General features: G+C 42.2%; 1 protein-coding gene across 1 annotated transcript in view; it reads left to right on the forward strand.

Moving 5' to 3' along the window:
- MRC1 (mannose receptor C-type 1) overlaps positions 1-23,580 on the forward strand; it is a 54,776-nt gene extending 31,196 nt beyond the window's left edge. Inside the window, exons 15-30 of the mRNA XM_069959029.1 lie at positions 259-403; positions 2,387-2,428; positions 4,292-4,455; positions 6,981-7,048; positions 8,569-8,669; positions 10,015-10,157; positions 11,437-11,551; positions 11,642-11,808; positions 13,629-13,731; positions 15,112-15,347; positions 16,559-16,724; positions 17,518-17,667; positions 19,665-19,781; positions 21,604-21,771; positions 21,882-21,920; positions 22,641-23,580. Coding sequence (XP_069815130.1) covers positions 259-403; positions 2,387-2,428; positions 4,292-4,455; positions 6,981-7,048; positions 8,569-8,669; positions 10,015-10,157; positions 11,437-11,551; positions 11,642-11,808; positions 13,629-13,731; positions 15,112-15,347; positions 16,559-16,724; positions 17,518-17,667; positions 19,665-19,781; positions 21,604-21,771; positions 21,882-21,920; positions 22,641-22,882 — 2,166 coding nt within the window. The 3' untranslated portion in view covers positions 22,883-23,580. The remainder of the gene's footprint in view (positions 1-258; positions 404-2,386; positions 2,429-4,291; positions 4,456-6,980; positions 7,049-8,568; positions 8,670-10,014; positions 10,158-11,436; positions 11,552-11,641; positions 11,809-13,628; positions 13,732-15,111; positions 15,348-16,558; positions 16,725-17,517; positions 17,668-19,664; positions 19,782-21,603; positions 21,772-21,881; positions 21,921-22,640) is intronic.
- The last annotated feature ends 639 nt before the right edge of the window (positions 23,581-24,219 follow it).

The raw sequence follows: 24,219 nt of genomic DNA on the forward strand, positions 1-24,219 counted from the left end.
AGTCTAATATAACATTACATAAAATTCCAATATACTTGCTATATGAATTCAAGGTGCTGCTTAAGATCCCTGCTTGCTATCACTAAATAGGAACCTCCATTACTTGTTTCTAATGGCTCACTATAAGACCGTTATGTCAGGAGCTATTAATGGTCACATGGGCACAAAGTCCTGTTGGTCACATGACGCGTATAATTGATTGATTTTGTCAACGATAAATATTTTATGTTCCTGCTTTTTGTCCCTTATATTCTGTAGTTAGTGTATGAAAACTGGTCATATGGAGAACCCAACAACTACCAGGGGCTGGAACTCTGCGGGGAGGTGAATACGGATCATCGCCTGTCCTGGAATGACAAACATTGTGATATTCCACAGGACTGGATTTGTGAACTAAAAAAAGGTATAAAACGACAAAAATCCTAAAGAAACAACAAATGCACAATTTGCAATGCATTCAAATCCTTCCAACTTCTGACACTTTGTTGCGGTCTTATGCTAACATAAAAAAAAAAAAAAAAATACAATTCTCCCCATCCCTCCGCCACCCGTCATTAACCGTTTCAATGCCGTGATCGCGGCATTTAAATGTCAGTGACAGAAGCTGTGCTGTCACTGTCCGATAGGGACCTCCACAGTGTATCAGTCTATCAGTCTATCTGGTGGTCTCTTACCTCTTCCCCGTCAGTCAGATCCATTGAGTCTGCCACAGGTAGGCTCAGTGCAGTGATCGCAGATAACACTGATCAATGCTATGCCTGTGGCATAGCTATGATCAGTGTTACTAATCTAATGTATGTGATTTATAGTTTCCTATGGGGACTTAAAAAGTGTAAAAAAAATAAATAGAAAAAAGTTTTTATAAATGTGCCCAAGACCCCCCCCCCCCCCCAATAAAAGTTGAAATTTCCCACTTTTCCTAATTTTTATATAAAACATAAAAATAATAAAATAAGTAAACATATAATATACCGTAGCATGCATAATTGTTTGATCTATTAAAATAAAACAATACTGTTCCCGCACGGTGGACGGCGAAAACAAAAAGTGATAAAAACCGCCAGGATTGCTAGTTTTTTTTATTACATTTTAGATTAAAAAAAAAAAAATGATAAAAAGCGATCAATATGTCCGATCTACACAAATATGGTACTAATAAAAACTAGAGATTATGGCGCAAAACATAACGCCTCAAACAGCTCCGTAGGTGAAACAATAAAAGCACATGGCCACTTTCCCCCCTCTCTTGTCTCCAGTTCAGGTGTGGTTTGCAATTAAGCTCCATTTACTTCAATGGAACTGAGCTCCAAACCCCACCCAATCTGGAGACAAGAGAGGGGAAAAAGTGGCCATGTTTTTGTAGCGCTGGATAACCCCTTTAAAGTGACTATACCACCAGGCCCAGGCAGAAGCACTGGAGGTGGGCTCCTCCATGACGTGACTCCATGATAATCAATGGAACCCTATCATAGGGGACTAGGGTTTCCTTCCACTAAGGGTGGATCAGCCCGCCTCCAGTGCTTCTGCCTGGGCCTGGTGGTACAGTCACTTTAAGTAGTTCTTTTCCTAGGGAATAGTTTTACTATAAGTGACTTCTTTCAACGTTTGAATTTATTTAATGTTCTGCTGACATCTAGTGGTCAGAAAGGAAATAGCACTTAGGTTAAAGCAGGAATTGTAAATTAATTCAAAGTCTAACCAACACTGACTGTTCTCCAAAATGCACTGTAATAAAGATCTATTCTTGCCTAGAAGCATAGCTCTATTATACAGTATCCAGTAGAGCATGACATATACAAGGTGTACAATAAGGTCACATATAAATCTATGAGTGCATGAATGCTTAGGAGTCTGAAGAAAAAATATGGACAAATGAAGAAAAAGATAAGAATCTCAAAAAAAAAAAAAAAAAAGTTCATGAAGTTTGTTCCTGTACTATATCTTTCACAGGAGCTGCCAAGTAAACAGTTATCAGGCATTTTCATTAGACAGAGGAGATACGTATCTCCAAAATTACAGCGATTGTAGCTAAAGTTGACAAGGGCATCGAGCTAATAACAAGAAGACTGAAAGATGGATTACCACTGCGTTACCTGTAACTAATACCAGTGATGAAAATTAACATACCTGTAGTGTAAGCCTAGACATTTTATATGGGAAGAAAACTTACTCTTAAAGCTGTATCCCAATCATGTGAAGTTATGGGTTATCGCTAGCATGGGTTTACTGGACTCTTCCAGTATCTCCGCTATATGTGGCTATATGTGGCCTCCCAGTGGTTGTGATGGGGATTGCAGCCTGTTGATGGTTGTACTGTAACATCATGATATTGTATAGAATGACAGGTTCAGGTGCAGTTATAATGACATTATCATTTTATTCCTAGGTGCAATATTAAAGCCAGAACCCACAAAATCAGCAGTTCCCGGTAAGTAGATTTTTCCCCCTTAAATGCAGAGTATTTGCAGATTTGCCAGTAAAAGGATCCATTGATAACATATTATTGCCAGGCAAAAATGCAAGAAGCATACAGTATGGCCAGTGGCATAGCTTCCATAGAGGCAGGGTAGGCGGTTGCTATGGGGCCCATGCTGGAGGGGGGCCAAGGGGAGAAGATAACAGCCTCCTGTGTCCTTCTGCTTAACCCCTTATGTACTGCAGTGTGTAAGTGACCCAATGTTTACTTACATGCTGCAACACAAAAAAGGGTTAACCGGCAGAAGAAAAAAAAACTTTGCTTCCCTGCCCTGATAACCCCTGACCTCTGTTCTTGCTGCTGCCTGCTCTGTGCAGAGGTCAGGGGTTATCAGTGCACCATCAGTAGAGCAAAGATTTCCTTGTCTTCTGAACATTAAGTCACTTATACACTGCAGTACATAAGGGGTTAAGCAGAAGGTAGTCTGCTTCTGCACCTATGTATTTATCCATAAGGATAAATGGACCCTTATAGTTAAATACAGTGGACTGACAGAGCAAGCAGCCATTGGCTCTCTGTTCTGCCTGTCAATTTTTATTTTTAAAAAGATTTTAAAGATTTTATTTTTTGGCCACATCACGTAGTGTGTATATATATATATATATATATATATATATATGTGTGTGTGTGTGTGCAGTGCTTTATGTTGTGCGAAGGTTAGGGGGGGCTCTTACAGTTTTTTGCTATGGGGCCCCGTGGATCCTAGCTACACCCCTGAGTATAGCAATACGATATAGGACTGATGTAGATGGGCACCTCTATCATCACCTGTATGACTAAGGCCTATCATAGGCAGCTATAACACTAAATCGCCATATGTCTGCATTGTTACCCTTGGTTACGACCCACTAAAGTAGGTCAGGCGTGCTCAGTTTAACTATAATCTCCAGGAAGTATTGGCAGTTTGTTTCCACTGAGCCTGAAAGCAAGAGGGATTGTGGGAAAGTATATACACTGTTAGGGTGGGTTCACACTGAAGAATACGCCCTGAGAAGTTACCTCAGATTCTGTCACTGGTCCCCGCTCACGCCTGCGCACATTTCCACTCGTCCCATAAACTCCATTCAATGGTCAGACGAATTCCGCCGTCTACTGAAAGAATTGACATGTCAATTCTTTCGGCGGATGGTGGAATCGGCCCGTGCATTGAAAAGAGTCTATGGCACAGGCGGAAATGAGTGACGAGTGACGGAATCCAAGGTAAATTCTTTGCGCAGATGTGGACCCACCCTAACATGGCAACAGCAGGATCATAGTTCAGAGAGGAAACTAGGAAACGATGAGATCCAGGGGGGGGAGAAAGACAGTACAGGGTGGTGTGTACATTACTAGAAACAGCACATTAACACTGTATGGGGTACACATCTGATTTTATCAACATTACTTTAAGGGACATCCCCTTTAATGTCTGTATTACACCACAACTGCAATAACTAAAGAGAAATGTCTCAGTGTTCACAGTGGGGCTCGATCCCACCACTACCATTGCAATGGTGCCCAGTTCCCCAACAAGCTCCTGTACCATGTCTTAACATAAGGTAGTCCCACTCAGCCAATCAGTCCCTAGGGCGGGTCATCACCATTGCTAGTGATTGGCTGAGTGTGCAGTTCCTGTTTGTTGAGACGAGCTGTTGAGATCAGCAGGAACTGGACAACACTGGAGCAACAATGATGGGAATGGGGTAAGTGAGTATTCCTTTTAGGGGAAATAGAGTTAGTGAGTATTCCTATTTTTTAAAGCCAGTGTGAGCCCCATTTCCCTAGTACTGGAATACAGTTTCCTTGCTGTGTTTTAATCTTCTCTTTATTTCATAGATTACGAGATAACAAGTGACGGCTGGGTAATTCGAGATGACAGACAATACTATATCAGCAAGGAAGAAATGCCCATGGATAAAGCACGTGAATTCTGCAAACGTAACTTCGGGGATCTGGTCACCATTACCAGCGAATCAGAAAGGAGATTTCTATGGAAATATGTAAGTTCTGAATGTAAAAAATTATTTTGTTTTTATTGTAAAATGATGCCAGGAAGATTTTTATAGATTTAGAGGGAGCCTATCACCCCTCCAGCCTGGTCTGTTTCAGTAAATATACACAATGTCCATGAAATAACACTTCTGGGTCACCTATTCTTATAGCTGTGTGATGTGCCGTTCCTCTGTTATTTTTACTAGAAATGTATAATTACATAGCCAACTGGGCGTTACCAATTGGGGGGGTGTCCTTACAATGTCTTAGACTATCCAATCAGAGCTGACATTGCTAGACAGTGTAGGAACATGCCACCAACTGGTAACACCCATTTGGTTACTGAGTCATACATTTCTTGTAATAATAACAAAGGAGCAGCACGTCACAGAGCTATAACAAGAAGAATTGTTATTTCATGGGCATTCTGTGTATTCGCTAAAACGGTAGGAAGTGGGGGGAAGGAGGTGTGCAATGCTACATACAGGACAAGGCGTACAGCGTACAGTTCTGTACATCAGTCATAAAGAACAGGGAGAGGTGGGGCAGCGAAGAAGTGAAAGTTACCCTGGCACTTCACCAGCTAAGCCCTGCCTCCTGGACACTTGAGCCTGGGTAAAAAAAAAAAATGATTATGTAAGTCATTAAAAGCCAATCTACTAACTTACTGGTGTATCTGACTTGCTTGTTCTTTTGTCTTACAATGAGGCTGGAGGGGGCCAGGGAGCCTTGGTTCCCAGATGGGAACATCCCTTAAGGGTGCCTTCACACACATCGGATCCGCAGCGGATTTCACGTTGCGAATTCGCAACGAGATCCGCTGTAGATCCAGTGCCAGTTCATCCCTATGAGAACTGGATTGACATCCCGCTGTGAGTATGTAAGTGAACCCCCAGGCGGCCAGAGCATACATCACCTGCTCCCCGCTCCAGCTTGCTTTGCTTGCATCTGCTTGTCCCGCTCAGCCAATCAGTGCACTGCCCCGTAGCAGCCACTGATTGGCTGAGCGGAACATCCATACGGGAACCCCAGAAGCAAGTTGGAGTGGAGAGTCGGTGATGTATCCTAATGTGGATTTTGATTTCCCCATCAAATTCAATAGGTTAAACCCAGATTAATTCCACAACAAGAACTGACATGATACAGATCAGACATCAGCACGACAGGACAATTTATGGGCAATTTTTTTATACAGTGCGTGAATCTATTGTGAAAAATCAGTAATGTATCTACCCTGTATGATTGTACCCGAAAGGGATTTTACTAGTAAAAGCTCAACCTCAGACTAGGTACACCATTAATATCACATTGGTACATAGAAACATAGAAGATTGTCAGCAGAAAAAGACCACTGGGTCCATCTAGTCTGCCCTTTTAGTATTTCCCTCCTTATTATGATTTCTGGCTCCTGCACCGATCAGATGACCGCGGCAAACGCCAATCCCCTTCATTGTTTCGCAGACACGGCATTGTACATTTTGGAGGAATTTTTCAGCTGATTTACTATTGACAATTCTGAGAATAGAATTACACACAAAAACTGGGTCATCTCTAACAAGAGGAGGAGATGTACAGAACCTCTCACACTGCTAGAAGCATTGGCAGACCCTGCAAGCTACACGTTCCAGTAAAGATGATGATGCATTTCAGGGAGATCAACAAGAAGAAATGCACAAGAAGTATTGGCCCTCAGTACTGAATGAATTTATTTGCGTAAAAAAAAGTCAATTTTTTCACCAGTGTAGCTGTATGAGGACTTGTATTAAACAAACAAAAAAATCTATATTATTTACCAATAAGTTATATAAACCCCCAAAAAATCCTTAATGGGGAACTCCGGTTAGGAAACCCTGTTCAATCATCACCCAAATTCTGAGACTGTGTGAAATAGGTTTCTATTACATGAATTGGTCCGTTTGTCTGCAGCACATCCTGACTGCAGAAAATCCTCACTTCCTGGTCCACTCTGTCTCCACTCCTCTGTCCTCCCCCTCCCTTCTGAGACAGAGGTCACATGATCTCTGTCTTTTCTGTTGCCAGGCATGCTAAAAGACCTCATCTGTGACCCCACCCACCACTGCCATCACACAGTGATCACCTGGCCAAGGGCAGGCAGGGAAAGAGCCTCTTCTGAGTAGTATAGGGGAAAGGAGACACTTGTTTCATTTCTAAGTAGATAGATAGATAGATAGATAGATAGATAGATAGATAGATAGATAGATAGATACTTTGTTTACTGTGCAAAGCATAAGCAGATCAAGATACTACAAGACAAAAGCCATGATGTAAAACTGGAATTGTTTGAACAGTTTGAATCTTGGGGTAGGAACAGTGTAGACAAGAGGCAAATTAAGGCACCAAAAAGCTGATTAACTTAATTCTTCTATGGCACATACTATAGCTTTTCTACTCTGGGATCTTTGTCAGATTACTAAAAATGACAGTAATGCTTTAAGGAGAATTTCCGCATCCATCTAATAAACAGATTCTGATCACAGACACTTACCTTCATGTTCTCTATCCTCCCTTTTAGGTTTTAAAGACTGGGAAGAGCGACTCTTATTTTATTGGCTTACGTCTGGCAGTGGATAGAGAGTTTATGTAGGTGCTTATATTAGGATGACAACTGTACATTTTATATGCGATTTATATATGAGCTGTGTGGCTGTTATATACAGACAAGGCAGGATGATGTTTTCAGGCCTTGTCAAGTATATGAAATAAAGTTATATTAGTGAACTTTGTATCTGCAGAAATGTTATAGTATGTGGTATTGAGAACATTTAGGAAACCACTTTGATTCCTTCTGATAGCAATTGAATAATGAGCAATCTAGGACATTGGCTTATTATAATGTACATATCATACAGAGAGCCCATGCAGATGCTATGGAACGTCTAGAGAGTATAGGCCTAGCTCTGGTCATGCACACGCCTAATTGTAATAGGAGATGAGATCCTACATTGTTGGTAAACCAGGGTGTGAGAAGTTAAAGAGTCACTGTAATTTATTTATTTTTTTTGCAGAAATCAATAGTTCAGGCGATTTAAAAAAACGTTGTAATTGGGTTTATTAGCCAAATATGTCATTATCTGCATTTAAAAAGCCTTTTCCCAGGTCCCTCCCTCTTTTCCATCCACTGCAAAAAATCAGGAAATTGTGACTTGTTGCATCAGACGTACCCTGTCTGTTCTATACAGAGGGGAGGGGGGAGGAGGGAGTTAGCTGACAGCAGAAAGCAGAGAACAGAGGATTACAGGCACAGAGCTGGGTGACAGCTGTAATCAGAGGTCATAGAGGTCAGTGCTGACTGTCAGAGGAGATAAGCGGCGCCAAAAAGGACATAATTCTTTACAGTCTGCCTTTATATTACTACTTATTTTATCTTTGGATAAAAATAATTGGGTGCCAACAGGGGACCCACTGATCAGCTATTTGATGCCCACACTCTAAGGCTATGTTAACACAACATACATTTTCGTAAAACCACGGCTGTTATAGAGCGGCCGTGATTATTACGAAAATATGTGACCTTTCTGCCTATGGGATCCTGGCCGGAGCATATACACGGGCCAGGATCCCCAGCGGCACCGCACACAACTGACATGTCAGTTTTCTACGGCCAATATTCATTGAATAGCGGCCACAGGAAACCATGTCAGTGCACACTAGGGAGAGAGCGGATCTGGCCGCTTACTCCATAGCTTTGCAATACCGGCCGGGATGATCTTTTCAGAGACTGGCTGTTCCCTGACCCGGTCAGGTCACGGAACGGCCAGTCTCTTACAGCATGTGAACATGACTTTAAATAGAATCCAAGGCTGCAGTAGTCCTGCACCACCACTACAAGAAGTATGGCGCTAACTGCTTCCGTTTCTGTTCTTCTGGGTGCAGAACAGCTGAATGGCTAAGTTGCCATCTGTCACACTCTGCTCATCAACTATTGATAGCCTTGATAGATAGTGTATATATATATCACATTTATAAGGCAACATACCCTAAAGGTAGGCCAAACAGCTGATACTAATGAATAGTTCATTATACTATATATTATATGATATATAACCATCAGTCTACAAGATATGAACAATATGATAACCTTAATGTTTGTATTTTCTTAGGTGGATGGATGGTTCCCCTATGGACTATGTTGCCTGGGCAAGTTATGAACCCAACTTTGCCAACAATGATGAGAACTGTGTTACGATGTATAGAAACTTAGGTACATCTTGTGTCTATGACAACTGTGGCTATGAAATATGTCCACAATGTATACAAACACAAAGGGGGAGATTTATCAAAGGGTTAAAATATAGACTGGTGTAAACTGCCCATAGCAACCAATCACAGCTCAGCTTTCAGCTTTAGTAAAATGAAGGAGGAGCTGTGATTGGTTGCTGTGGGCTGTTTACACCAGTCTATATTTTACACCCTTTGACCCCTTTGATAAAACTTTTTTATATTATATCGAACAAAACATTTTTTTATATGGGATAATTAAAAAAAAACAAAAAACTTCTTTGTCTATTTTTTTTTTTTTTTATTCACTCTTAGAATGTCCACTAAATGTCTATCTTATCGGTGGTCACACATGCTCAGTAGCTTAGTTCCATTTCCAGGATTCTCCTGTACACAGTAGTAAAGTGATTCCTGCTGATGTACATAAGTAGCCAAGAGGAGTCTGCACACTTCCTTAAAGGGGTTATCCAGGCTTAGAAAAACACGCTTTCTTCCAGAAGCAGCACCACTCTTGTCTCCAGTTTGAGTAGGGTTTTACAATAAGAGTTATTCATCTCAACGGAAATGAGCTGCAAACCTTCACCCAAACTGGAGACGAGGGTTTCTGGAAGAATGCGGCCATGTTTTCCTAAGCCTGGATAATCCCTTTAAGGGTCTGTCCACACGTACAGACTTGCAGCGTAAATCTTGCAGCGAGTCTGGCAGGTCCTGGCAGTTCCCTGTCACTGCATACTCGCAGTTGTCTGAAAGACTGCTGCGAGTATGTAATTCTGCCGCCCCCTTAACCCCTTCGGCTCCCGCTCTGCTGCGTGTATACATTACCTCTCCTTGCTGTACGTGGTCCCGGCGTACTGCTCTCCCGCCCAGCCAATCAGTGTGTTGCTTAGCCGCAGCCACTGATTGGCTGGGCAGGAGAGCAGTACTCCGGGACACCAAAGCAGCAAGGAGAGGTAATGTATACACGCAGCAGAGCGGAGGCCGAAGGGGTTAAGGGGGCGGCAGAATTACATACTCGCAGCAGTCTTTCAGACAGCTGCGAGTATGTAGTGACAGGGAACTGCCAGGACCTGCCAGACTCGCAGCAAGATTTACGCTGTGAGTCTGTACGTGTGGACAGACCCTTAGGATAATTTTGACCATTGGAGTGCTATACTGCATGATTTAAAGGCTTCCTTATTAGTGTTGATGGCTCCGGATACAGGACTGTGCTGTAAAAACAGCTTGTAAAGTAATACAGTAGTAGGGGGTTAAATAAAAACTAGACAACACCGTTAAAAAACACTAAAATACTGCTGCATCATTTTATTATTATTTCATTGTTATCACAGGTTATTGGAATGACATAAATTGTGGTTATCCAAATACATTTATCTGCGAAAGGAAAAACAGTTCTATAAATGCGACAGCTGCTCCGACTGCTCCGGCACCGCAAGGCGGCTGTCCATCGGAATGGCTTTCATTTGGAAAACAGGTAACCTTATTCTTCTTACAAATTAGTATACAACTGGGCCCCTAGACTGTGTTCACATGGAGTAAAAGACTGGCCGTTCCATGACCCAGCCGGGTTACGGAACGGCCGCTCTCTGAAAAGATCATCCCGACCGGTACTGCAGTACCGGCTGGATGATCTTTCCTGCCGCAGAGTTCTGATGCGGGCCCATCCATGCGCGCCCGCATCAGAATTCTCCACTGCACACTATTGAGTGTACGGCCGTAGCCGCTCGCTCAATAATGGGCACTGACATGGTTTTCTACGGCCGCTATTCACTGAATAGCGGCCGCAGAAAACTGACATGTCCGTTCTTCGTGGCGCCGCGAGGGAGCCGGAGCGTATACTATGTGTATACACTCCGGCCAGGATCCCATAGACGGCTATGTAACGTATATTTCCGTGATAATCACGCCCATTGTACAACGGCTGTGGTTTTACGAAAATATACGTTGTGTGAACATAGCCTTAGGATGCAGGGACTTGAATACTTATGCAGTCAAGTGTTTGAGTCGCTTTATTTCTAGCAAGGTGCACTTAGACAGGGTTTCTTAGCTTTATCTAGGACCTCCCACCTGAGCTGTAAAAGTTAAAGTATTCTGGTCAGGTTAAATCATCCCCCCTCCTGGAGACTAACAACTCCTTGCATGCTTATTATTACCTTTTCAGTCTCCTTCCCCCAGTTATGAGCCTGCTGCTTTCTGCTATAGACACAGAAAACTGTGTGTGAGCTTTTCCCTTCATCTCTGCTTTGAAATCCTGCCTTCCATGTAAACAGTATCCCTGACTGGCTGTCTCTGCACTCTGTAATGCCAAAGTGCAGAGACATTGCTAATCGCAATGAGTTCACCAGCAACTTGGTATCAAATTAACCTTCCCGGCATTACAGAGTGCAGAGACAGCCAGTCAGGTATACTGTTTACATGAGCCATCTCAGAAAGGAAGGGGGAGAAGGGGGTTCAGAGCGGAGATGGAGAGAGCAACTCACACACAGATTTCTGTGTCTTCAGCAGAAAGCAGCAGCTCAGAACTGGGGGAAGCAGACTAAATAGATAATAACAAGTATGCAACAAATTGTTATTCTCCAGGAGGGGGGATGATTCAACATGTATTTTACCTCACCGGAATACGTCTTTAAATTATAAAATTAGATTTTTTTTATTTTTTTTTAAGTAGCTGCAGGGGAAGCTATACAGTGAGCTCCCTTGGTAGATTTTTATTGTCATAACATTTTCAATCCACTTTATATCATATGCTTCAGTGTTATAGAATATTTGGCAATGAAGAGGGGGAACTGATTGACTGGCACGCTGCAAGAACCGCATGTATATCCAATGGAGGAAATCTGGTCACCATAAATGATGATTTGACCCAATGTATGTAAGACATGTCCCAGTGGTCTCCCATTTTATGACTATACAGCTGCTTATCTACATCAATACCGTATCTGGTCTGTTATATTCCAGCTTTCCTGACAGCTAACTTAATAGACGCAAAGGCTGATGTGTGGATCGGAATGAATGACGTGAATTCAGAACACAAGTTTCTTTGGACAGATCAGAGCGGGGTGTATTACACAAACTGGGCTAAAGGCCATCCTTCAGGAAGTCACGTCTATGCCTACGATGACGATGTAAGTTATATTATGTATTACTGATCTGGCAGATTTTTATGACAGGATAGTAGTCACATTGTTAAAAGCCTCATATCACAGCTTGAAGGGATTGTCCACTTTGAACAATCATTTTTTTTGCTAGAAGAATCACTTGGACATACCACAGATCATACACCTCCTTGGTCCCCAAAATGTTTAAAGTGAATCTTTCACTAGGTTTATTCCACCTTAAGGGCAGCATAAACTAGTGATAGAAATGCTGAACAGATGGGTGTATTACTTACATCATTTTGTTTAGCTGTTCTCCTAATATGCAGGAGAATGGGATTCTCGCCACACCCTCCCCCCGCCCTCCAGCTGTTGATTGAGGGCTGACTGCCTATACGCAGCATGGATAGATAACTGCCAATCAGCAGCTGATGGGCAGAGTTTTTTGCTTCATTTGAATATTGAGGACTACTGGGCTCATGCTCATAATGAAGAGGACTACTTATTGTCCATGTTATTCAGGAGGTCAGTCTCTTTAATGTGAACAATAAGTCCAATACAGAAAACAGGGGAGATGGGGGATGAAGCTGCAGTTTCTCCCTCAGGGTTTCAGTCTAACATATAAGAAGACACCTGATTGAACCAGAACACAGCTTACTTAATGCCAGTAATGGTAGCCATTCATTCAACGCTATTGGATGAGCATTTGTTTGGTCAACAGTGGAGATGAGCAAACCTCGACCTTGCTCGAGTTCATCCAAACCCGAATGTTCGGTATTTGATTAGCTGGGGCTGCTGAAGTTGGATAAAGCTCTAAGGTTGTCTGGAAAACATGGATACAGCCAATAACTATATCCATGTTTTCCACATAGCTTTAGGGCTTTATCCAACTTCAGCAGCCCCCGCTAATCAAATGCCGAACGTTCGGGTTCGGATGAACTCGAGCATGCTCGAGGTTCGCTCATCTCTAGTTAACAGTTATCTCCCGGCCTCCCCATACACATGAATGTTTGATGTGATTGAACATTCATGTGTAGTCTATAGGAAGTTTCGGCCAGACAGATCTCTTACTGGCTTATATCTACTAGAACAATAGGATCGGGTACCAACATTCCTGATCCTTCTCTTGTTTGAGGGATTATCCAGGAAGCAGAAAAAGTCCTACCTGTTCTGCTCCCTGGTGCTACACTTCCTCTGGCTGCAGCATTGGTAAGCTCTTGAATGTCCAGTGTGGGTATGGATTTACCCACACACAATGCTCCTGACATACTTTCAAGATGGAGGCCAAAGGATGGAAGTGAAGCACCGGGTAGCAGAACAGGTAGTACCTTATCTGCTTCCTTGATAACCCCTTTAAGAGCTGCTGGCTGAGAGAACACAAACCTAAAATGAAGGCAAAAAGAACCCAAATATGAAGCTTTGAAAATTCTATTCTATTCTAAATAAAACACACCTATTAACTCTAAGCCACGCCTGGTTGTCTAAAGAAGAGTAAAAAAAAAAAACTGTATAAATCACAAATTTGCTTATTAAACCTCCCCCAATACTTGTGGCTGCACCCCTGCTGCCTCTACAGCTTCCTACACAGAGGCAGCAGAATTGCGCCATTTTCTTGGTGTATATGAAAAGATATGTGGTGTAAACATGGTGTAAAGTGAAACTGGCTCAGTTGCCCCTAGCAACCAATCAGATTCCACTTTTCATTCCTCACAGACTCTTTAGAAAATGAAAGGTGGAATCTGATTGGTTGCTAGGGGCAACTGAGCCAGTTTCACTTTAAACCACGCTTGATAAATCTCTCCCATGGTCTTTCCTTTTAATCAATATTGAATACCTATATTTTGTACTAGACTGACTGTGTATCTATAAAGCGTGGAACTATACTGGATGCTGGTACATGGACTGAAGAAGAATGTGAATTAAACAAAGGATACATCTGCCAGAAATCTAAAGGTAGGCCGCCTGGGATTTTCATATGCTGAAGTCCAAGATGTCTCAAAAGTGAGGAGACTGTAAAGTAAGGAGACACCTATAGAGCAGGAAAATGGTTTGACAGGTGGTGATCCAATTTTATACAAAAGCTGTTGGGGAAAGGGAAACTTGTTTGGCCATACCACCAACAAAGCAGCCATCTTGAATGCATTTATGTATGATACCCTGTATATCAAATAAAAGGGGGAGAGCAATTTTTATGGGAAACCTCGGGTATACTACACCATAGGAGAAAATTATTCCAAGACATACAGAATAAGCAGAATTCATTTTTTATTACAAGTCTGCTGGGTGAGAAATGTCTCAACGATCTAATAGGCCCACAAGTATTCTATACTGTATATCTATCTATATATATCTATATATATATATATATATATATATATATATATATATATATAAGACTTCTTCTGTGGAACCTTATAGACCTTGTTGTGGTAGGAATTCATTTTTGGATTAGAACTTGGTCCACTGGAGCATTCTCTGCAGTAAAGGAATTGCGTCTGGGCCCATACTTGTCTTAAGGTCCCATTAAACTTTACTCAAAAGTTGGGCCAGTCCGTTGGGCCTTCCAACTCTTCTGTAAGAGATGATGGGTTTGTCTTGTTTGGATGACCCTATATTCTTGGGGCGATAAGCCTCTGTCAAATCTGTCTGGCATTGCCTTACCCCTACTCTCTCCATTGTTATGGGGAGATTGTGGGAAATAGCTAATACCTATTGAAGGTACAGTATATGGCCACCTTTAGAATCCCACCTTCCACCTGGGAGAATTCTATGGAGCAATGGGGGTCCAGTCCAACCACAGAGACAATTTTTTCTAAAATATTAACAGAGCAAGGTAAAACCTAGAAAATAGTACTAGCTTCTGTCCCTGGGAAGTCATTATTGATACCACCATACAGTATGAGGCTGTGTTCACACTGCGTATAACACCGGCCGTGCTGTGATCTGGCTGGGTCACAGAACGGCCGGTGTTACTGAAGATCATCACGGCAGGTACTGCAGTACCAGCCGGATGATCCTTACTCCTGCTGAATCCGGATGCGGGCGCAGTCGTGTGCGCCCGCATCCCAATTCACCACTGCACACAATGGAGCTTGCGGCCGGAGCACAATGAATAGTGACCGCACAAAACTGACATGTCATATACTATGTGTATACGCTCCGGCTGGGATTCCATTCATTTCAATACAACGTATGTTTTGTATAAATCGCGGCCTTTGTTGCAACTTGCAACAACGTCCGTGAGTTATACAAAACATACATTGTGTGAATATAGACTGATATTGTAGATATCCATGGTTTCTGTTAAACCCTTTTCAATCTCTTCTTATTTAGATGCCAATATACCAGCTGCTCCTACTACAGCTTCGGTCTCTAACCAATATAAATATGGAGATGCCAGCTACAAGTTTATTAAAACCAAGATGAAGTGGGATGAAGCCCGTCGGGTGTGCAAGAGTTCAGACGCCGAACTAGTCAGCATCTTGAATGAATATACTACGTCTTTTCTGAAACTTCACTTAGCTAAACATAAGGAGCCTTTTTGGATCGGCTTGACCAGTAGTAACAAGGTTTGTATAATATTATATATTCCTTGGCTCTCTTTAGTACCTTGTTCTTGTCTCGTTCCTAGTTCCTTAGGCGGTTCTCGGTTCTTCTTTGTATACCCTTGTATTTAGAAGTTGCTATTATTTAGTTTTTTTCTTTTCATGTGTTTCAGTTTCTTTATCTTAAGGGGCATTCACATGTTCCGTGCATGGGCTGTAAATATGGAAAAAGTGCTATGTAATTGAGTTTGAAGTTTCCGGCATCATGATTCATTATGATGCCGGGAGCCCCAAAACAGTTTAAATTTTTAACCTACTGTACTGACATGGATTTAAACATTTTCCGAGCCTACAGCGTCATAATGAATCATGATGCTGGGAACTTCAAACTCCGTTCCATAGCACATCATTCATTATTACGGTCCGTGCCCGGAACGTGTGAATGCCGAGCATTCCTATATTCTCTATGGGGAGAGGAGGGGTATCTCTCCCTGAACAAAGGGGTTGGCAATTTTCTATCACATCTGACCCCATCTCCCCAACATCATCTGTTGGTGGTCATTCGGGAGACCCCCATATATATTAGATTGACCATAGTCTAAGGTGTATGGGGCCCTTTAAATTTCTCATGTAACCTGTAGAAAAGAAGACCACCATGCCAATCCTCATCAAAAACTTCAACATGTAGTAAGAAAACAAAGGCGCTTTATTTAGACTATGTTCACACGTTGTAAGAGGCCGGCCGGGTCACGGAACCGCCGCTCGCCGGAACCGCCGCCGGATGATCTTTAGCCCCGCAGAGTTCTGATGCGGGTGCATCCATGCGCACCTGCATCAGAACTCTCCACTTCATCCTTTGGAGTGAGCGGCCGTAGCTGCTCGCTCCATAGTGCGCACTAGTGACTAGTGACAAGGTTTTCTTTGGCCACTATTCAATAAATAGCAGCCGCAGAAAACTGACATGTCAGGTATTTGCGGCGCCGCTAGGGATCCCAGATGAAGCATATATTATGTGTATACGCTCCGGCTGGGATCCCATAGAATACTAAACAATGTATCTTTCTGTAAAAAGTACGGCCATTGTTGCCGATTGCAACAACAGCCATAGTTTTTCTGAAAAGATACGTTGTGTGAACATAGCCTTAACCAGGTATTGTCTCTTCCATTCATCAATAATGGACTGTTTGGTAACATTCATTTACTTATTATTATTATTATTATTATTATTATTCAAGTCTAGTGATATGTACCGCTGGGTTGATAACTGGAAGCTTCGCTACACAAAATGGGCCGCGGGGGAACCAAGGAGGAGAAACTCTTGTGTTTACATAGACGTCGATGGACAATGGAAGACATCGTCTTGTGATGTGAACTATTCAGCTATCTGCAAACAGACAACTGGTAAAATGGGGCTCCATGTGTAGAAGGTCTATACTATACCTTAGAAATATGAAACACTAAAACATTACATAAAGGGGATGTCCATCTTCACAAAAGTTGTGATATATGGCTGCGGGTGCAGTAAAGGGACAAAATAAGTCATAGTCACCTACCCCAGTACCAAATGGAGAGAAACAGGCCTTTGACATTGGAAGGTGTAAATCCCAATGATCGGCTACAATGTGAACCTATTGGTCATGTGTGGGCAAGGATTTGCTCACATGTGATAACCAGGACTTACATTCTCCCTTCACATCTCTCCCTTCCAAGATGGGACAGCAGAAGTGAGCACCAGGGAGTCAAAGACATGACATGTTTTCTGCTCCCAGGTCAACCCCTGTTATTACACTTTTACAGCAAATAGTTCAAGGGTGAGTTGTCGGCTTGTGTGGGCTATCAATGGTCATGAAGACACTAAGGGCCCTGCCACATGCAAATAGGCAGGCAATGATCGAATGACGAACAAAGATTTGTTTGTATGTCGTTGATCGCATCTTTTGAGATGACCATAAAATCATTGTTAATGGTTCGCAAATCATTCAGTGTATGTACACATCGTTCATTCATAATTACGATCATTTGTATATCGCGATTGTATTATGGTGAATACTTTCAGGTCAAGTGCTTGTTTGCAATCGTTTATCGTTAATCGGTAGAAATGAAAAATGGCTTAGTCTAATAGGACCCTTACATGTGTTGTTTTTATTGTTATAGTAACAGATACATATCATTACTTACATTTTGTTTCTTAAAGTTCTTGCTCCCACTGAACCACCTCAAAGACCTGGAACTTGCCCGGAAACAGGTGGAAAGTCCTGGTTACCCTTCCGTGGCCATTGCTACCTTGTTGAATCATCATATACTAGAAACTGGGCTCAAGCATCCATGGAATGTCTTCGAGTTGGTGAGTTCTATGACTAGTTACCTTGTGCTGCATGTGCAATCAGGGAGGAAAGAAAGGCTTCATATAGAAATAGATTCGATTTTAAAACTTCCTCAAATGAAGCGATCAGCCGAGGATCAGGCTTTTTCCTGCTACTCAGCTGATCACTGTCACTTTTAGATGGGCCAATTATCGGCCAAAGGAGCATTTCTAGCAACTTTCCTGGCCAATATACGGCCTGTGTAAAAGACCCTTAAAACATCCTGAGATCAATGTATTGTCGAGGATAATAATCTTAAAGGGGTTGTCCGGGCCTAGAAAAATATGGCTGCTTTCTTCCAGGAAACAGCGTCACTCTTGTTTGGGTGTGGTTTTGCAGCTCAGTTCCATTGAATTGAATGGAGTTGTAATACCACACACAACCCGAGGGCAGGGGTGTTGCTGTTTTTATAAGAAAGTAACTATGCTTCTACTCTAGCCTGAACAACCCCTTAAAGGAGACCTGAATGCATTATGTGAGGCTTAGATTAACAGTATTTTGAGTAAGTTGAGACCACAGCTTTATGGAAAGCCAGAAACTGACTTTAAAGATTTCATAATGTCAATTTAAAATAGAAAAATAAGATTTAAAGTGGACCTGTCACCCCCCGTGCTGGGGTGACAGGCTCTCGACCCCCAGCTAGATCCCCTTTTACAGACTCCACCTGGCTGAGTCCCGCTCCCGGAGCCGGTCCCGGGACGGAGATATCCTTGTCAGAAGCCGGCGTGCACGCTGTGAAGATAGGTCCGGCGTCCATAGAGAATGAATGGAGCCGTGTGCGCGCTGCAGAGATGCGTCCGGCTCCATTCATTCTCTATGGACGCTGGACCTATCTCCGGCTTCTGACCAGAATATCTCCGTCCCAGGACCGGCTCCGGGAGCAGGACTCGGCCAGGTGAGGTCTGTATAAGGGGATCTAGCTGGGGGTCGAGAGCCTGTCACCCCGGCACGGGGGGTGACAGGTCCACTTTAAATCTTATTTTTCTATTTTAAATTGACATTATGAAATCTTTAAAGTCAGTTTCTGGCTTTCCATAAAGCTGTGGTCTCAACTTACTCAAAATACTGTTAATCTAAGCCTCACATAATGCATTCATTTTGTATCTTGTATGGATATGTTAAAACAGTCTATTTTTAGGTTTTTTTTTTAGTGACTCAAATATTTAAGATTTTTTTGCCCTTTAAAACTTTTTTTTATACATGTTTTTGTTTTTTTCTTTTTTTTTTATATATTAGGTTATTTTATAGGTGTTTTATTTAAATCAGGTTTTAGCTTTTTGATTTCATGTAATGAAGCGTTCTTGTAAAAGAAAAAAGTGACAAAAATGCAAAAAAAATTATAAAAAATATATCAAAACATGTACTGTGCGTTTACCCTTACACTTTACGGCTAAGTTCACACAACATTAAATTTCTATTAATCACGGCCGTTATAACAACGGCCGTAATTAATAGAAATTTCACGTTGCATTACAGTCAGAGGGAATCCCCGCCTGAGTGTATACACATAGTATACACTCCGGCCAGGATTCCTAGTGGCTGCAGTTAAAACTGACGTCAGTTTTGCGCAGCTGCTATTCGTTGAATAGCGGCCGCACACCACTGAATGTTCACACAATGGAAAGTGCAGCTCCGGACGCAATTTCCATTGTGTGCTATGGTGAATTGGGATGCAGGCGCATCCCAATTCAATAGAATTGAAGTTCATCCGGCCGGCCAGGATGATCTTCACAAACATCGGCCGTTCTGTGACACGGTCTACAGCTGTAAAATTAAACTACAATAAGGGTTCCAAAAAAACTCGATGTGAACATGGCCTGAACATTCTGAGCCTTATTGCTGTTTTACGTATCTCTAAACCAACAGCAGATCACTGAATATGGTGCGAAGCGTTACAGCCTACCAACATATTATAAGGATTTTATACTAACTGTATTTTACATCTGTATTTTATACCAATAACCTTTGAATTTTTCAGGAGCCAATTTAGTCTCAGTTGAAGATTCAGTTGAATTAGATTTCCTTTTCCATCATATGGAGCTGCTCAGCGACAATGTGAAATCTTTTTGGGTTGGGCTTTACAGAAATGTGGAAGGTAAAGTACTACGGTACTTGCTACCCTATATATGATAAGTTTGGTTTCACCCACTCTTTCACCTTATATTCTTATATTAACATCAATTAGTTTTATTCTTTTTTTCTTCATTCAAGTCTCTGTGCTCATGACTTTCTTAAAGCAGTGCTCCAGAGAAAATGTTTCTTTTTCAAATCAGCTGGTTATACAGAACTATAAATTACTTCTAATTAAATAGCTCAAGTCTTCCAGTACTTTTCAGCTGCTGTTTGTGTGGTGTGCGCCCGCATGGGCGCTCGACCAGTCACTTGCCAAATGGTGATGTGTGACGCCACCACTGTGGTGGTTGGTCGGAATACAGCTCAGCCTGTAGTTGTTCTGTCACGATGCCAGTGCCAGTGGGGCACACAGGTATGGGGGCACACCTGCTTTTATTTAAGGGAGGCTGGCTATATCCTTTCCCTTGTGGTCGGTGACCTGCCAGGCTGTGAGGGGGTCCTTTGGGTGCTTATCACGGTGGTCCAGAGTGGAGTTGTGACCCACCCAGACTATTGGTACCTCCACCCACAGAAAGGGGAGATAACCCAAGATAACCTACTGTGTAGCAATAATCACTGAGTCCTGTTACCATAAATAAATCTTCTTTACTGTGAGAACACTTTATACAGCAGTTGTACATAGACTGTAGATGTGACTGAACAGAATCTGTGCCGTATAATAGAAGAGCTGAGCTGACTTGGTTGTGTGTTGAGAAGTAGAGTAGAGAGGAGTTTGTGAGTTTGTACTGAGAGTCCAGAACAGTAACGAGAAGTTTGTTGTTAGAGTCCCAACCCAAAGTAGTACTGTGCTCTGCCGAAACTTTAGAAGAAGAAGGAGTAGAATACTGAAGACTTGAAAGAAGAAGTATACTTGTGCCCGTGTTTCGACCTTTGTTGTCGTGTACCACCTGTTTGCCCTACAGTGTCAGGTGACCCGTCCTATGAGGGTTACACAAGCCCCAGACCTTGTTACCTGAGTTGAGCAGAGTGGTCAGGATTTCCTGGTGACACCCGTGATGCGAGAAAGAGTATGTAGGCTTCTAGAAACTTTGCTTTATCCGGATCAGTTCCTCTTGATATCAGGGTACTGTCCTGCACTTTTAGACGTGTTCTCAGTGTGGGTTGGGGTGTTCCCTGACTTGTCCTCTCCTGAGTAGCTTAACACTGCATAGTGTGTAGAAGTGCTGCTTTCAAGAAACTGATGTCTACGTCTCCAATGCGCATCTGTCCACTACCACCGACTAGACTACACACTGACTAAGTGTGGGTGTGTACTTCCTCTCCCTATGTAACGACTTCCTACAGGAGGTGTAATGTCCCCTGTGAGTGGTAAAGAAGAAAGTATAAAAAGAAAGGAGCATAGAGATAGGTAGAGAAGAAAAGAGGGCTCTCATTGGTACGCAGATTGTAACAAACAATAACCCCTTAGTTACTACAGCTGTGCAATATACAAGTACAGTTACATACAGTAGCTGCCACCTCTGTCCATGTAAGGAACGTCCAGAGCAAGAAAGATTTTCTTTAGGGATATTGCCTATTTTTAATAAGAATTAGAGATGAGGGAACCTCGAGCATGCTCGAGTCTATCCGAACCCGAACATTTGGCATAGCGGTGGCTGCTGAACTTGGATAAAGCCCTAAGGCTATGTGGAAAACATATCCATGTATTAATGTTTTCCAGACAGCTTAAGAGCTTTATCCAACTTCAGCAGCCCCCGCTATGCCAAATGTTCGGGTTCGGATAGACTCGAGCATGCTCGAGGTTCGCTCATCTCTAATAAGAATGTATCTGTGTTCATTTCTAGAAAAATGGCTTTGGTTAGATAACACACCATTGGACTATGTGAACTGGAATACAGGAGAACCTTCAGACAGTTCTGATGAAAACTGCGTGGAAATGTACGCCACCAAGGGGACATGGAATAACATATACTGCTCTTCTTATAAAGGCTATATATGTAAGAGGTTAAAAAGTAAGTTTTTTGCCAAAAACAGTCCCTGCACGTGCAAAATATTTGATATTATACTTACTGTACAATGATCGATTATAAAACTCACAATATGTTATAAATTGTATTTACAGTTCCACTGCCTACCGAAAAGACCAACGAGAAACCCCCCGGTACAGTATATTCTGCATTCATATAAGCATTTAATTATATATTCATTTATATTACAGCCTGTATTATACTCCAGAGCTGCATTCACAATTCTGCATGTTTGGTGCTGCTTGTTAATCTCCAACAAACCAAAATGTCACCTGTAGGGTACGACCACACAATTTTTTTAGCTGTTTGACAGACTTTTTCGAACAGCTGTCTGTTTTGGGCCCAAATATGGGCCATTATTTCAAAGCAAGCCCTGTTATTTGTGGAATAATCACCGCTGTTTTTAAATAACATCCATTATGTGAGCTCGCAATGACGGCTGTCCAATAAAAAACGGCCAGCAAACAGCCAAAAAAAGACGTTATGCAGTCATGGCTGTCATTTTGAGCCCAAGTAACGGCCTTTGTTGTAAAATAACAGACGTTATTCGGCCGTGAAATTACGACTCTCCCAAAAAACAGACGGCAAACAGCCAAAAAAGGCTTTGTTAGTGGGACCTTACACCAGACTATATAAAACTCTTAAAATTGCCCTTGACATGGCTCAGAGGTATAACTTCAGAGGTGACATGGACGAATACCAGACAAAACCATGCCCTATTTATTTACTGAACCCACATAGTCATATACTTGGGCTTGAAAGTTTGAGGAAACTTTTGGAGAACCTTCTGTTGATTTTATTAAAATGCTTATTTTATTTTATTTTGATGTTATGTTTTTGTTTTTTTTCAATAGAGGAAATCAAGTCCAAGAAGCCCTCCCATGGCATAACCGGTGGGGTGGTTTTTGTGGTAATACTAGTCATTGCTGTTTCCACCATAGCAGTTTACTATCTATATAGGAGAAAACAGAACAAACCACCACCAGACTCCAGCTTCAACAACACGTTATACTTTGATGGTAACCCTGCACCTTCGACACATGATACAAACATCTTAGTGGAAAACATTGAGCAAAATGAACATGCCATTTCCTAACTCTCCATAAAACCAGACGTCGAGTGTACAGTAAGTCTCAGGTAGTGACAGATGCTGCTGAGATGTAGACCCCTATTATGACTCCAATGGCAAATTAATAAGGCTGGAGGCTGTTCCAAGAGCTCCACCATACAGGGTTGTTTTATTTTTTTTTACTTTTATTTTTATTTTTTGCAATAGACAGGCACCATTTATATGACAGAGGTCCTAACAAAAAGGAAAACCAAAACTGACTCCCAACAATAGCAGCCATCGTAGGTTGAACTACTATTTACAAGGACTATGCACTTAATGGTTGATGGCTACAACATTCTGTACATATTGTTCTATGGAGTGAACAAATCTTGAAAGTCTCTAAATACATGGGACGGTCTGGATGTAATCATTTTTATTTACATTTAGTAAATATGGCTTCTAGTGATTTTAGTTTTTTTTTTTTACTTTAACTGCTTCAGACTTGACACCTGAATCCCTCAAAAGAAGAGATTAGGAAAAGGGCAAAGGTATAATAACTGCAATGAGAACTTAAAGGGGTTATCCAGCCCTACAAAAACATGGCCACTTTCTTCCAGAGACAGCCCCACTCTTGTCTTCAGCTTGGGCGGGGTTTTGCTTCTCAGTTCCATTGAAGTGAATGGAGCTTAATTGCAAACCGCACCTGAACTGGAGACAAGAGACGTGTTGTCTCTGAAAGAAAGTGGCCATGTTTTTGTAGCACTTAATAACTAGAGATGAGCGAACCGGCCGAGGTTCGGGTTCGTATGAATCTGAACTCTCGGCTTCTGATTACTGCTGTCTGCCCGCTCCGTGAAGAGGGTGGATACAGCCTAAAGACCGCCTAGAAAACTGGGATACAGCCTATGGCTATGGCTGTATCCCAGCTTTCCAGACGGTCCTCAAGGTTGTATCCACCCTCTCCACGGAGCGGGCAGACAGCAGGAATCAGAAGCCGAGAGTTCAGGTTCATACGAACCCGAACCTCGGCCGGTTCGCTCATCCCTATTGATAACCCTTTTAAAGTCTTGGAGTTAAATAAATGTTTCACATACAGTACCTAAGGTCAGCGTAGGGCAGAAGGGGAGATATTGAGCTTACGGGATATACAATTTCTATTGTTTGCAAAGAGTCTTTCTGCGAGTCCTTTTACTAATAGAGAAAGCCTTCAAGTCCTGCTTTCCCCACCTATAGAAAAGCCTGTGAGTCCTGCTTCCTCCACCACATCAAAAGTCTTTGAGTACTACTTCCCCCACCCATAAAGAGAATCATGGTTCACCGATCACTTACAGATAGCTTGTGAGTCCTTCTTTTCTCACCCATAGAGATTGCACGGAATCCTG

The sequence above is a fragment of the Dendropsophus ebraccatus genome, chromosome 2 (genome assembly GCF_027789765.1).
Source record: "Dendropsophus ebraccatus isolate aDenEbr1 chromosome 2, aDenEbr1.pat, whole genome shotgun sequence".
Classification (NCBI taxonomy): Eukaryota; Metazoa; Chordata; class Amphibia; order Anura; family Hylidae; genus Dendropsophus; species Dendropsophus ebraccatus.